Source organism: Arvicola amphibius, chromosome 1, assembly GCF_903992535.2.
Source record: "Arvicola amphibius chromosome 1, mArvAmp1.2, whole genome shotgun sequence".
NCBI classification, from domain to species: domain Eukaryota; kingdom Metazoa; phylum Chordata; class Mammalia; order Rodentia; family Cricetidae; genus Arvicola; species Arvicola amphibius.
In genome coordinates, this window is record NC_052047.1 from 105,084,016 (window position 1) to 105,097,786 (window position 13,771).

The 13,771-nt window shown below is 37.3% G+C and overlaps 1 protein-coding gene across 1 annotated transcript; it reads left to right on the forward strand.

Annotated features, from left to right (window-relative positions):
• The first annotated feature begins 8,234 nt into the window (after window positions 1-8,234).
• LOC119817638 (olfactory receptor 51F2) lies at window positions 8,235-9,191 on the forward strand. Its single transcript, XM_038335011.1, is given in 1 exon segment — window positions 8,235-9,191. A coding segment is annotated over 1 exon segment (957 nt).
• Window positions 9,192-13,771: the final 4,580 nt, after the last annotated feature.

A 13,771-nucleotide genomic window follows, 5' to 3' on the forward strand; every position in this document is an offset into this window, starting at 1 on the left:
TTTTCTTTCTCTTTCTTTCCTTTTCTTTTTTTCAAGACAGGGTTTCTGTGTAGCTTTGGAGCCTGTCCTGGAACTAGCTCTTGTAGACCAGGCTGGCCTCAAACTCAGCTGAAATCTGCCTGCCTCTGCCTCCCAGTGCTGGGATTAAAGGCGTGCACCACCACCACCCAGCCTTGTGCTACCATTGCCCAGCCTGGACTTTTCTTTCCTTCTAATAATGTTACTGTATGCACAAGAATATTTGTATACACATATACATTCCTAGATAAAATGTAATCACCCTGTATACGTGTATGTTTTCAAGGTTGATGTTTGGTATCGGATAACCAGTTGCTGTTCCTATCCCTGGGGAAAACTCCTTTTCCATCTCTCAGCATTGCTTGTTTGCCTACATTCTTTGTTAGGGATGAGATCGCATAGGCTTCTCCCTGTGCACTTTGGCTGTCTATTGTTGTTCCTGTTCAGCTCATGTTCAGGAAGTCATGATGGTAAGACTTTACAGGGGCAGCTTCTCACATTACCAAGGGACACAGTCTCACAGCTAACTCTGATCCTCTGGTTCCCTTCTTTCTCTTCTTCTGCACTGCTTCCTGAGACTTAAGTATGAGAGTTAACTTTTTTTTGTATATGTATCCATTAGCACTGGGTCCTCAACTATTAATCTGATTGGTGAAGTATAATTTTAATGAGACTTTTTTCTAGACAGAAACTATCACATAATTTCTCAAGTGTCCCATATATCTTATGGTTGATCTTATATTTGCGGTAGTAGGTGATTTTATTTTTAAAAATGATAAAGTGGAAATTGCTTCAGTGTGAAATTAATTGATTATAAATAGAGGAGACAATGCAATTAACAGATATTGCAATAGTGTTAGAAATGCTGGAAACATGTATTAAAGAATGTACCTCAACTTTTATCTAAATATTAAAAATTTATATGAGACACAAAATAAACATAAAAACATAAAACTAAAGTTGAGTGCTTTTAGCTCCTTTATCGAAAATCAGGTGTTCATAGGTTTGTGGGTTAAGATCCGGGTCTTCTATTCGATTTCATTGGTCGACTTCTCTATTTTTATGCCAATACCAAGCTGTTTTCTTGACTCTAGAGGGGTTCCCAGGTGTCCAGGAAGACGCCCCCAGCTAGTTCCTTGGGTAGCTGAGGAGAGGGTGCCAGAAATGTCCAGATCCTATTGCCATACTCATGAATATCTTGCATATCACCATAGAATCTTCACCTGGCATTGGATGGAGAAAATGACAGAGCCCCACATAAGAGCACCGGACTGAGCTCCCAAGGTCCTGATGAGGAGCAAAAGGAGGGAGATCATGAGCAAGGAAGTCAGGACCATGAGGAGTGTGTTTACCCATTGAGACGGTGGGACAGATCTAATGGGAGACCACCTAGTTCAGTTGGAATGGGACTGATGGAACAGGGGACCAAACTGGACTCTCTGAATGTGGCTGACGGTGGAGGAGGACTGAGAAACCAAGGACAACGGCGATGATCTTGAACTCTACAGCATGGACGGGCTCACTGTGAGCCTTGTCAGTTTGGTTGCTCACCTTCCTGGACTTAGGGGGACCTGGGAGGACCTTGGACTTAACATAGTGAAGGGAACCCTGATGGCTCTTTGGCTTGGAGAGGGAGGGTGTGGGGGTATGGGTGGAAGGGAGGGAAGGGAAGGGGGAGGAGGAGGGGAGGAGATGGAAATTTTTTATAAAAAAATAAAGAATTAAAAAATTAAAAAATAAAAAAAATAAAAATAAATAAAGTTGAAACTATTGCTCAAAGCAATAATGGTGTGCATATATTTTTGGACCCTGTAGAAAGAGAGGAATTCCCCTTTCTAAAGATTTATTTTCTCATAATATACTTTTGGCTGCAATTTCTCCTCCCTCTATTTATCCCAGTTCTTCTACCACCTCCCCTCTCCCCCAGACACACTCCTCCATTTCCCTTCAGAAAAGAGCAGGCTTTTCTGGGATATAAGCCCATCATGGCATAACTGTGGGCAGAGTTTCTCTGTTTCCTGACAGTTGTTCCCAAATAACCACAAAGAGGTTTATTATTAATTACAAATTCTTGCTCAATATCTCATGCTTGTTGCTAAATAGCTCTTATAATTTAAATTAAACCAAATTTTTAAATCTAAGTTCTACCAGGCATCTCATGGCTTACTCTCTCATTTTGTACACATCCTGCTCCCTCTGTGTCTGGTTTGAAGCCCTTCAGACTCTACTCTTCTTCTTCCCAACATTCTTTCTGCCATGAAAATCCTGCTGAGCTCTCAGCCAATCAACTTTTTGTTAATAACGAGAACAACAATTTTTACAGTGTGCAGGATTATTCCACAACATGAATGAATAGAAACCCATTTTTGCCAATTAAAAAGAAGTTTTTTTAAAAAAAACTTTAACATAGTAAAATTATATACAGAAAACAGTTATCAAGTACAGTTGCAATATTCAATCCATTTGTGTTTGACAAAATTTGAGAAAATATTCTATTATTTATCTTATCATTGTGAATCTAAAGACTTATGCCTAATTTATTTTTGTAGGCAGAGTTTTCCTGTTCTGCTACTCTCAAGTAATAACTCAGATGCTTAATATTAATTACAAATGCTTGGTCAATAGCTCAGGCTTATTACTAACTAGCTCTTACATTTTAAGTTATGATGTAATTTATTCATGATCTGCCACATGATAGTACCTTTACTAGCATGGCAAGTTTATCTCCTGCTTGCTATGTCTAGCTCACAATTCCAGACTCCACCTTTCTTCCTTCCAGCATTCTCAGTTTGGTTTTCTTGCCTAATCTTATCCTTTTCAGCTATTGGTCAGTCAGTTACTTTATTAATTAACAAGAGTAATACACATTCACAGTGTACAGAAAGATTATTTTACAAGTTACAATAAAGCTGTGCACATAAGGCTATACGAGACAGCACACTCCCAAGAGCAGTTGATACTCCCACTCCCACTGTTAGAGGAATCCCACAAAAAAATACCAAGCTAACAAACATGTTTGTAGAGGACATAGAACAGACCCATGCAGGCTTTATGACTGTGACTTCGGTTTCTGTGAGCCCATATGGGCCTTGCTTAGTTGATTCTGTGGGCCATGTTCCCTTTATGTCATTGACCCCTCTGGCTCTTACAAATCTATTTACCCCTCTTTTTTTTTTTCAATTTCAAAACTATTTTATTTTTTTATTCTTTTTTAATTTTATTTTTATTAAAAATTTCCATCTCCTCCCCTCCTCCCACTTCCTTTACCCCTCTTTTGAGAGGATTCCTGAGCTTTGAGGGGGAGGAACTCTGTTGAGATCTCCAATCTGGGCTCTCTCTGCCTCATGTTTGGCTGTGGATCTCTGAATCTTCTCCCACTAGCTGCCTGAGGCAGGCTCTCTAAAAGGAATTCTTAAGAATACAAAAGGCACTAACTATGACAAGGAAAAATTGAACTGACAATGGACTTCATCAAGAGGAAAAATGTTTAATTATAAAAATGAAAATGCAAAACATGGCGAGAATATTCATAACGAAATTATCTGACAGAGAATGCTTCATTATCTATTCATAGCAAAGGAAAACTTATTAAAGGCATTAGCAACAGGTTTAAACAAGAATTTCAGAAAGAGATATAGGTGAAAGGCCACTTTGGAGATGAAAATGTGCACAACACTCTTACTCACTAGAAAAATAAAAACAAATTAAAATGAGGTATCAATGTACATCTTTAATGTACATAAAAATCTGCCAGTCACAGACTAAGCCTATTATTTTTAAATTTTCTCAAGTGAACACCCACATGTACTAAGAATGGAAAAGAAGACCTGAGATAGACGTATGCCTGGATATAATATTGTGTAACATTTTAAATAACGTCTCTGAACATATTTGTGGCTTAATTTAATTTAGTGGCTAAGACTACTTGATCTTTAGTCATCAAGAGGGCCAGTAGTCATGTCCAACATATTGACATGAACTTAGAATATGCTCAGGTAAAATCACTTGTGGCACAGATCCTTATATTTTCAATCTAGGTATAAATAAAACAGAAAAAATAGAGGGGTTATACCAGCAAGAATGCAGTGCATTTTTCCTCTGAAGCACATTAAAATCTGGAGCAGGTGCTGCAATGAATAGACAAACCTTCAAGACTTTGAACTCATGATAAGTAAGTAGAAGTTGCATGAACTCAGAGACCTCCCGGTGTATATACAGGAGTGAAATTGGTGTGGCATGAAATCTGCAGTCTGGTACAGTCTTGCATATGGTGTGGCCTCAGAGCTGGAGAGAAGTCAGAAACTCAGAACACAGTCTCCACTTCTGACCCTGAATCGTGTTTTTTTTTTTATATATTAACAAGATATAGACATTGATATTCAAATCATGATTTTCAAAGATTTAATTTTTTATAAACTAATAGTCATAAATAATGATGTAATGAAGAAAGCTTATCCTTTTGTAGCTACAATTTGAATTTCTAAGAAAAAATTTGCTTCAGGAAAACATGGTCTAAAATAAATTAAAATTTACATAACAATGAACAACTGAGCCACTGTTAAGAGAGTTAGCTTTCTTCTCATTATTGGATGACTTGAGTCATTCTTTCTTAGACACAAGGTTAATTCTGTTTTAGTCATAATTGTATATTTAAAATTCATTTTTCTAAAGAAGGGTCTTCTGTAACCCACACTGTCCTTGGATTGAATATGTAACCAAGGATGAACTCAGACCCTAATTCTCCTGACTTCTCCCAAGTGACTGGGATTACAAGTGGGCACTACATGCTATACCTCTGTAGCCACTGAAATTTAATTGTATTCCAGTCAGAAGATAATTACTTTTCAAACTTGAATAACTTAAACACAAATATGAAGTAGTAACTATGAATATATGTATTAGTTTGTGTGTATTGTTGAGAAAAGCATTATGGTGTAGTAGTTCAATTTGAGTAAGAATAGAAAAGGGAAGGAGGGAAGTTCATGATGGCTCATTCTCAACATTTATCAAAAATTATAATCTAAAGATAATGGGAAAGGACAGAACATTTATATTTAAACATATTACAAAGATAGCATATGAGAGGCAGAAGTAAACAGGCATTTTGACCTGCTTAGTGCAGTGTGAGTAGCCTCCTGGGTAATTTTCCTTGTCACCCCTCTTTGGAGTCCCATGGGATTTTTGGCAACAGGCTTGAAGAACATGTGGGGATACTTCTTAGAGGGTCAGGTCCGTGAAGTGCTAGAGCAACCTGTACATACGTGTGGGAAGCACAACGGTCCTTGTGTTGGTAAAACACCAGGGCCAGGTAAGATACTAAGACCCTTACAACAAGGCCCATGAAGTAAACCACTGAGGTCCAACTGGAGGGTGGGGCAAAGGGACAGAGCAAGCAAGGAGGCATGGGAGTGGGAGGGATGTTTAGAGCAAAGGACCACAGTTGGTAGGTGGAAGAGGACAACCTGTGGTGGTGCTGGAGCAGGCAAGTTTCTTTCCAGGAGACAACATCAAAGAAAGGGAAAGTCAACAATCATTGTGATTCAAGGCAGTCCTAAAAGTGACATTCACCATGTGTTTTTGTTTTCAGTTTTCATTTAGCTTTGGGACTGGAGTCATTTCTGTATCTCTCTTTGCTTTGTCAGGAAGAATGCTCTCCATCAGGTTTAACTCTACATCAGTTCTAGTCTTGGCTATAGACAATATATTTAACATGGTTTCTGTGTCTAACTCTCTCACCCTCAATTAGATAAAATTTAGTTTATTGCAAATTAGTGGCCTACCTTCTCCAGATATTGGATTTGTTTGATGCTCACCAAGATATAGCTTTATATTATTTATTTCATTTTCTCTGCCATTTCAGTGGCTGAATCAGTTTGATAACGAATGCTTCTTATGAAAATAGCTACTTTGTAATATTATAGTTACATATATATACATGAAAATACTTTTATATATACTATTACATCATTTTAAAGGTACATTTATTTAATCATATTTATTGTTTTATTATCTTTTACATTATTTTCTGGATGAGTTTATTTTTTATTTTTGTGCTTTCCTTTTTCCCATTTTATTTTATTTTATTTTATTTTATTTTAGATAGGCTCTTTCCCTGTGTAGTTCTGGCTGTCTTGGCATTTGCTTGGTAGATCAGGCTGGCCTTGAATTCAGGGATCCACTTGCCTCTGCCTCCTGAGTGCTGGAATTAAAGGTGTGCACCACCACAGATGAGCTCTGGATGAGTTTTTCAAAGTTCACCTAATATTGGATTTATTGTTAATGAGTTTATTTTAACATTTTATATTTATTGACTAGTTATTTTGATGTCTATTTAACAGTTTCCTAGTTTTGACAACTTGAATAATTAATATTTCTTTCCTAATAAGTGCATATTCACTAGTGTATCATTAGACTTACATGCTGATATGTAGTTTTCTTACAGTTACTCAGTTTAAAAGATAATTTTCCTGAATCACTTATTTTTTCTGGTATTGATAAAATACTGCTTTGGGAGCATTCTATCTTACACCAGTATCCTAGTACTATCCTGAGAAAACAGCAAGTTGTAATTTTTTGTAAGTTAACTTAGTAGTTTATGTCAGACTATATGAAAATTTATAAGAGATACTGTATTCAAAGGAAGCTGAGGTAGATACAGAAAGAAATATTAAAGTCTGAGTAAAAGTATTTTGATAATTGATTAGAAATGGTGCCAGTTAAATAAATAAAACACAACAGTAATATTTTTAAAAGCTGGGCCATTTCTGTGAAAATAATAATTTATGATTCTACTATATATAATATATTTATATGGCGATTAAAGCTATAGAAGGAAGTTATTAATTATGATAGAATAATGAAATCCATAACATGTGAGTACTTCTACTTATGAGAAATCATGTAGATTTTACTCAAAGAACTTTTATTTTCATGTTTAGATTCTGGCAACCAGAATTGGAATTTCAATATTTATTTGAAATTTTTCTTTCTGTAGATGAAATGGAAGTTAGGAAAATGGACAGGGTACTTTTTTAATGCCTTGACAATAGGCAGAGAATTGATATCAGAAAAAATGTAGGTAAAGCTGCAAAATGGGTTTTGTTGGGAGAAAACAAAAGCAAAACAAAAAGGAAGAAGAACTCTATTGTCTTGAAATAGCCAATAGAGGCTAGTTTCCTCAGAGGATGGGGAGAGAAATTTTCTATGAGGAATCTTTAACAGTACACACTAAAAATTCAATGGTCACTGGATTCATTGGCTTCTGTTGAAAGCATAGTTTGAATCTCTTGGCACAAGACAGAACATCAATACTGAGCTCACTTCCCAGAAAAACTAAAGAGTTTCACACCTGAACAACTTATCTGGGGTTATATTTGGAACATATAAGCCTACAACTAAGGAAGCACAGCGACTGCAGTGTGTCTCTGGAAAGGTACATATTTGGAAAGAGTGCATCAGTAGCTTTGTCATCTCAGATGGTAGACAGACTCCTCCCATGCATTTCTGACATATAAGGAGTGGAAGGCATTAGTATCAGATAGAGAAAGTTCATCCATTCTCTTGCCTGATTGTATACTTTGGGGAGAATTACTTAGTTCCCCACCCTTTATATATGTATGAGAGAGGGAGAAGAGAAATTTTACTTCCTTGAACAGTTATGATGATTGGATGAATACAGATAATAAAACAATAGCCTCTTCCACCTTGTATATGTTCTGAGGACAACACTTATCTGGATTTCAAAAATATACCATGTCATTATTTGTTATAACACAGTCTTTAATTTACCATGTTAAAAAATAAGGTCAAGGATGTCTTTCTCCCTTCCTCCTTCTCTTCCCTTTCCCCTTCTTCCCCATTTCTTCCTCTTTCTCCTTCTCTTCCTTTGTCTGTCTTTCCTTATATTCTGCTGTTATGCCTTTTTTCTCTATTTTTTATTTTTCTCTAAGTATTGTTTTGTTCTCAAGAGTCAGGCCAAGATTTGTCAAGGTAGTAGTGCAATTACTTAATGATTCGATTTCTGAAATATAATTGCTTCATCTGCAAAATACATGTGGTGGGAGAGAAGCCTACAGTTCCAGGATATTAGTAAATATTAAAAAATTATTTAATAATTAGCAGTATTGACTAAGCACCAGAAAGATATTTATGTGAAAAGCTGTATATGAATTGTTACATCCACTTATCTAATTACCCTTCTCTTCCCAGCCTCCATTATGCTCATCCTCAACAACACCAATTCCCAGCCTTCAACATTTCTCCTCACTGGTATCCTAGGCCTGAGAGCAGCTCAGGTCTGGATCTCCATTCCCTTTTGTCTCCTGTATGTAATTGCCCTCTTTGGGAACAGCATGATCCTGCTGGTGATTCTTCATGAGCACAGCCTTCATGAGCCGACGTACTATTTCCTCTCTATGCTTACAGTCACAGACCTAAGCCTGTCTCTGTGCACGCTTTCCACTACACTTGGTGTCCTCTGGTTTGATGCATGAGAGATCAACTTAAATGCTTGCATTGCACAGATGTTCTTTTTCCATGGGTTTGCTTTCATGGAGTCTGGGGTTCTTCTGGCTATGGCCTTTGATCGTTTTGTGGTCATCTGTGATCTGTTAAGATATACCACCATTCTTACCAATGCCAGGATTGCACAGATTGGCATAACTGTACTGATAAGGAATGTTGCTGTCATGTTGCCAGTCGTGCTCTTTGTCAAGAGGCTGTCCTTCTGCAGATCGTTGGTTCTTTCACACTCTTACTGCTACCATGTTGATCTTATTCAGCTCTCATGTACAGACAACAGAATCAATAGCATTCTTGGTCTGTTTGCATTGTTCTCCACTACAGGGTTCAACAGCCCTTGGATCTTGTTCTCCTATGTACTGATCATTCGGTCTGTGCTCAGCATTGCTTCCTCAGATGAGCGACAAAAAGCCTTCAATATGTGCATATCCCAGATCAGTGCTGTTGCCATCTTCTACATCCCTCTCATCAGCTTGTCTCTTGTACACCGCTATGACCATTCAGCATCTGCCTTTGTCCACACCATCATGGCCAATATCTTCCTGCTCATCCCTCCTGTGCTCAACCCTATCATTTACAGTGTGAAGACAAAGCATATTCGAAAGGCTATTATCAAATTTTACCTCAGAAGCAAAGCTAAATGTAACCAATAATGATCTCAGTAGAAAAGGACATTTATGAATAAATGATTTTATAAAATGGGGTAATTTTACTCAAAGTACCAAACATACTTTTAAGATGTCAAGATATGAAACTTCTAGGTGGTATGATATTTGCATACCCAGTTTCTTTGTCAGTAAACTTGTATTAATGCCATTTAAATTATGATTTAATATAACATGAGCTAATGTAGGTTAAAACTACTCATATTTATAAATAATCTGTGTAAAGTAATAATTCAGATTCTCCATACAATTTAAAAAGGAATTTAATGTGTGAAATTGTAGATGAGTCAGTTGTTCTATTTTTAATGATACAGAAAAATATTTCAATCAGTCTTATATGTTTTACTGAAAACTTTTGGCTTTCTCACTGCTTCCTAAATTACTACATTATTGGTTAAATCCTAAATACATACTAGCAATTTGACTTTGAGTCATGTTCAGTGAATCTGTCTTGTCTTTTATTATGTGCTAAGAAAATGTAGAGCTAGGTAAAATCTGTGATTTTTCTCAGGTGCTACTTATATTAATTAATAAGTTGTACGCTTAAGCAGCTGAAGATTAATCACAGTAAATTGGAAAAGTCATTGGGTTTATTATCAAATAAAAAATTTTCCAGAACTCTATTAATCATTTGCTTTTAAGAATTTTATTAAGCCGGGCGGTGGTGGCGCACGCCTTTAATCCCAGCACTCGGGAGGCAGAGGCAGGCGGATCTCTGAGTTGGAGGCCAGCCTGGTCTACAAGAGCTAGTTCCAGGACAGGCTCTAGAAACTACAGGGAAACCCTGTCTCGAAAAACCAAAAAAAAAAAAAAAGAATTTTATTAAAAAATGATAGTTCATTTAGGTGCTTATTTTGTAAGAAATTAAAATTTATACGTAAGAGTCATCCAATGGTCCAAATATTCCTTTGTCCAAAATTTAACTGTATTTATATATGGGCACATATATTTGGGTGAAACATTGAATAATTTTATCTTATACTGATATTGGCAGTGCAATTTCTGTCACATAGACCAGGACTCATATGCAGTTGGTTCATCCTGTGTACAGGAGTAAGAGACTGTAATTACCCATTTGGGTGGTTAAGAAATATTCGGTTTCAGTAAATGTAATGTTTAATTAGGAAAGATAGGTTGTTACTGGATAATCATCAATAATAGTAAAGTTTGTGGTCATGTTAGTTAGATTTTCTAGATATTTAGAGATATATTTCAGTTAGATAGGCATTCTTCATATCTTTCAAAGGCTACAGAATATGGCATTTTAAATGTTTTAATAACTTAGGGATTTTCATGACAATGAGACACGTCTGCTCCTGGCAGCACCAGCTACTTCAAGAGGAAGATGGGCATCGAAGAGGCTCGTTATGGAGTTGGATAGCCATCTGAGCAAGAAACTGCTCTTGCCTGGACTGTTGCATAAACTGGACACAGAGAACCCGCAGAGAGAGGACTGCTGAACTTACCTAAAGGTGAGATGGTCTTTTGGGGTTCCTGATTCATGAAAGAGTCTGTGAGACATTCTGCAGGACACAGAAAAAAAGTGACTGAACTGTCTTTGAATTTTCCTGCTTCATGGAAATGTCTACTGGATACTATGGACCTGTAGGCCAAAGATGGATGCCCCAATGGTACAGAGGAACCTTGGGTGGCTGTCCAGACAGTGAGCTGTCTCTGTCATTTCTAGAGTTTTGGAAGTTGCTAACTTCTGGTTTACTTAGGTAGTATTATATCCTTCTGGAGTCTTTGATGGAGTTGAAGAATAAATAGATAGTTATAGCTTTCCTTAGTTATGATAAAAGATAAAATAGAAATAAATATTGTAACTGTAAAAAAATTAAGAACAAAGATGCTACTGGGAGAAGAGAGCTGTACCTAAGAGCTGTAGACCCTTTCTTCACGCATATTCATTCGTGTCTCGGAGAGCCGGTGACAGCCATCTTCTCAGCACCAGACTGTGTGCTCAGCTTTCCAGATTCTTAGTTATATGGAGTTACATGTACATACTCAGGCCAGAGTAGATGGAGTAGGAGTTACCTCAGCCAGAGTGCTGCTCTTTAGGTATGTGGGTCTTCTGGTTTAGCCACTGGTGTCACATAAGATAGGTGGAGAAGAATGTGGGTGGTTCAGTATTGAAGAGATCTGTGCACTGCTGGAAGTATTTCTGGAAAAAGAATGCAGGACCATCAACTGGATCCAAAGCTTATCTTTTAACATCATCATAGCCAGTTACAAAGAAACTATGTGGAAAACTCTCTTTCTCCCTGTGTTCCTTCATTACCATCAACTGATGAGAACTAACACTGTACCAGATGGTAAAAAAACAAAAACAAGTTACTGTGTCCACATCATTGTCTTAGAACAGACAAAAGGAACGTGTAACTGAGAAGTGGCAAATCAAAATGAGCCAGGCACTATTATGAATAATATTGCCTAATCTTACATATCTATGTGTGCATATTTATCAAATATGTTTGATAATTGTCTACCTAGGGAATTAAAAAGGGACTACCAGTCAGACCTTATCTCTCCATGGCCAAAGTTTACCTCACAGCTCCCCAATTTCCTCCACACATCTAGATGAATCATGAATGAGTGCTAAGCAGTGACAGTGGATGTCTCATGCCCTCAACAGGTGCACGATGCTGGTGTATCATAAGGTGTTCTCATGTTCTCCAGAGCTTATCCAGATGATGATTGCATGTGGGTTAGTTACTTTTCTTGTTGCTGTGGCCAAACACCTGACAAGAATCAACTTGAAGTTTTATTTATTCATGGTTCTGGTGAGAGTAATCATCACTAGAGAAGGCATTATGGAAGAAGCATGAGGTAATTGGTTACATCATGACCACAGCCAGGAAGCAGAGAAAGGTGAATACTGTCACTGAGTCAACTTATGGTAGTAAGAATATGACTTTATTGACTCCAGCATCCCAGTCAATAAGATATGGTTATCCAGATTATGGTTTGACTTCCCCTTCAATTATGGAAACACCGTCATAGGCACACTCAATACATGCCGCACTAATATCCCTCCTGAGTTTCATGTCTTAATGTAATCACACTGGCAGTTGAAATTAACCATGGAGGTATGGTTGCTACAATAGTGATTGGAAGATAAGGCGAAATGATTTGTTACTGATGCTCTAGAAATCAGTGATAATGAGATAAACTCGAAGCATATGGATATACAGATCTGGTCGCATCACCTTGAGACATCTGAATCGTTACTCCTGCTGTCATGGACTCCATGCTTGGTCTTTGTTATTGTTGTTTTTGATATTGTTAATCTGATATTTTTATTGTTTGAGAATTTCACAATGCATATAACTGTGTTCAAATACAGTCCCATTTCCTTCTGTTCAGTTTCTCCCATATTCTCCCTACTACTTTCCCTCTCAACCTTATGTGTTCTTATATTTTCTTTTAAGCCTACTGCGTCCATTTAGTGACATACTACTATTTCATGACTATAGAACCATCTACTGGAGCAAGAATAACCTTTCAAGGGCTGCATCCTTGAAGAAAATTTACTCCTCCTTCCTTAATAGGCATCAATTGACAGTAGCTTCTCAGCTAGGGGTGGAACTTCATAAGTCCCTCCCCCACTCATGCTGGGACTTTGTGGGTGGCTCCATCTTGTTCTCTAGTTTGAGGGGATCCAAAGCCCTCTTCTCTATATGTGGTGCACAGACACACATGAAGGTAAAACACTCTTATGTATAAGATAAATACAAATAAAAGGAAATAAAATAAATAAAAAAGCTAGGCAAAGTAGCATGCTTTTGTATTTAAAACCCAGGGATATTGAGACAAGTGATTCTTAAGATAGCCAGCCTAGGCTATATAAAGAGTTAGAGCCTCTGAAAAACCCTATCACATTGTTTATCTTGACATATTTGTGGGACTCCTATCAGTGGGTCCAGGGCCTATCCCAAACTCTTAAGCTGGCTTTTGGGAACCTGTTTCCCATACTAGGTTGTCTTCTATGAAGCTCAGTCTTACCTCAGCTTGATATGCTGTGTTGTGTTGACACTCATGGGAGGCCTGCCCTTTTATGAACAGAAACAGAGGAGGAATTGATAGAGGTGGGTAGAGGGGGAGGAAAGAAAGGAGAGGTGGGAAGGGAAACTGCAGTTGAGATGCAAAATAAATGTAAAGAATTTATTAATAAAAAAGGAAAAATCCTGTCATAATGAAAATGGAGAGTGGTATCTAAAAGAATTGTAGTCATGGTTCTGTGGTATCCACACACATGTGCATACATTTTCGAAATGAACATACTTATGAAAAGTGAAAATGAGAGAATTGCCAGGGCAGTGGCAATACATTGACTTTGAATATATATGTTTTACAAACTTTATAGTTTTACCTTGGCTTTAATATTTTAAATTATATGTTATCACTGGGGTGAGGAAGTGAGAAAAATGGCTCATATTTAGAAGTAGAAGCTACAGTGGATTTCCAAGTGTTTCTAAACTCCACCATATAAAACATTTGTCTGTGAGTAGGTTGGAGCTATAGTGCACAGTGCTGAGACATTTTACCTGCAGGAATGTTTGCCTCTC